This window comes from Sphaeroforma arctica, assembly GCF_001186125.1.
Source record: "Sphaeroforma arctica JP610 unplaced genomic scaffold supercont1.13063, whole genome shotgun sequence".
NCBI lineage: Eukaryota > Ichthyosporea > Ichthyophonida > Sphaeroforma > Sphaeroforma arctica.
The window spans coordinates 1-684 of record NW_014027495.1 but is presented as its reverse complement, the minus strand read 5'-3'; the positions used below and the strand labels follow the sequence as shown (position 1 = coordinate 684).

The 684-nt window shown below is 50.3% G+C and overlaps 1 protein-coding gene across 1 annotated transcript; it reads left to right on the top strand.

The window, feature by feature from the left end:
* Window positions 1–46: 46 nt before the first annotated feature.
* Window positions 47–208, top strand: SARC_17977 (hypothetical protein; the record flags this gene model as incomplete). Its single annotated transcript, XM_014287939.1, has 1 exon — window positions 47–208. A coding segment is annotated over one exon (162 nt), but the record flags the coding sequence as incomplete, so codon positions are not given.
* Between the last annotated feature and the right edge of the window lie 476 nt (window positions 209–684).

Below are 684 nucleotides of genomic sequence, written 5' to 3'. Positions count from 1 at the left end.
CATAGAACATGGACTCAGGAAAGGACAAATGGTAACCTGTGCGAGCATGGTACAGGTGCACATAGAACCTACACTCAGGAGAGGACAAATGGTAACCTATGCGAGCATGGCACAGGTGCACATAGAACATGGACTCAAGAAGACTATATGGACTAGCACTTCCGCAGATGTCATTAAAGCGGTGCAGCCGAGACATACACGTGGAAGGGTATGTGGAGGGAGCATGTACAGGCGTATACAAGCATCAACACAGCCGCACGTGTCAACACACGCACACACACCAACACCCAGGCACGTGTTAACACACGCACACACACCAACACACACCAACACACAGGCACGTGTTAACACACACACACACACCAACACACAGGCACGTGTTAACACACTCACACACACACCAGCACACAAGCACGTGTTAACACATCCCTACACACCAACACACACCAACACACACGCACGTGTTAACACACACACACACACCAACACACACCAACACACACGCATGCGTTAACACACACACACACACCAACACACACCAACACACACACACACACCAACACACACGCACGTGTCAACACACCCATACACTCGCACGTGTTAACACACCCACACACACCAAAACACACCAACACACACGCACGTGTTAACACACCCGCACACAAACACATACACCAACACACA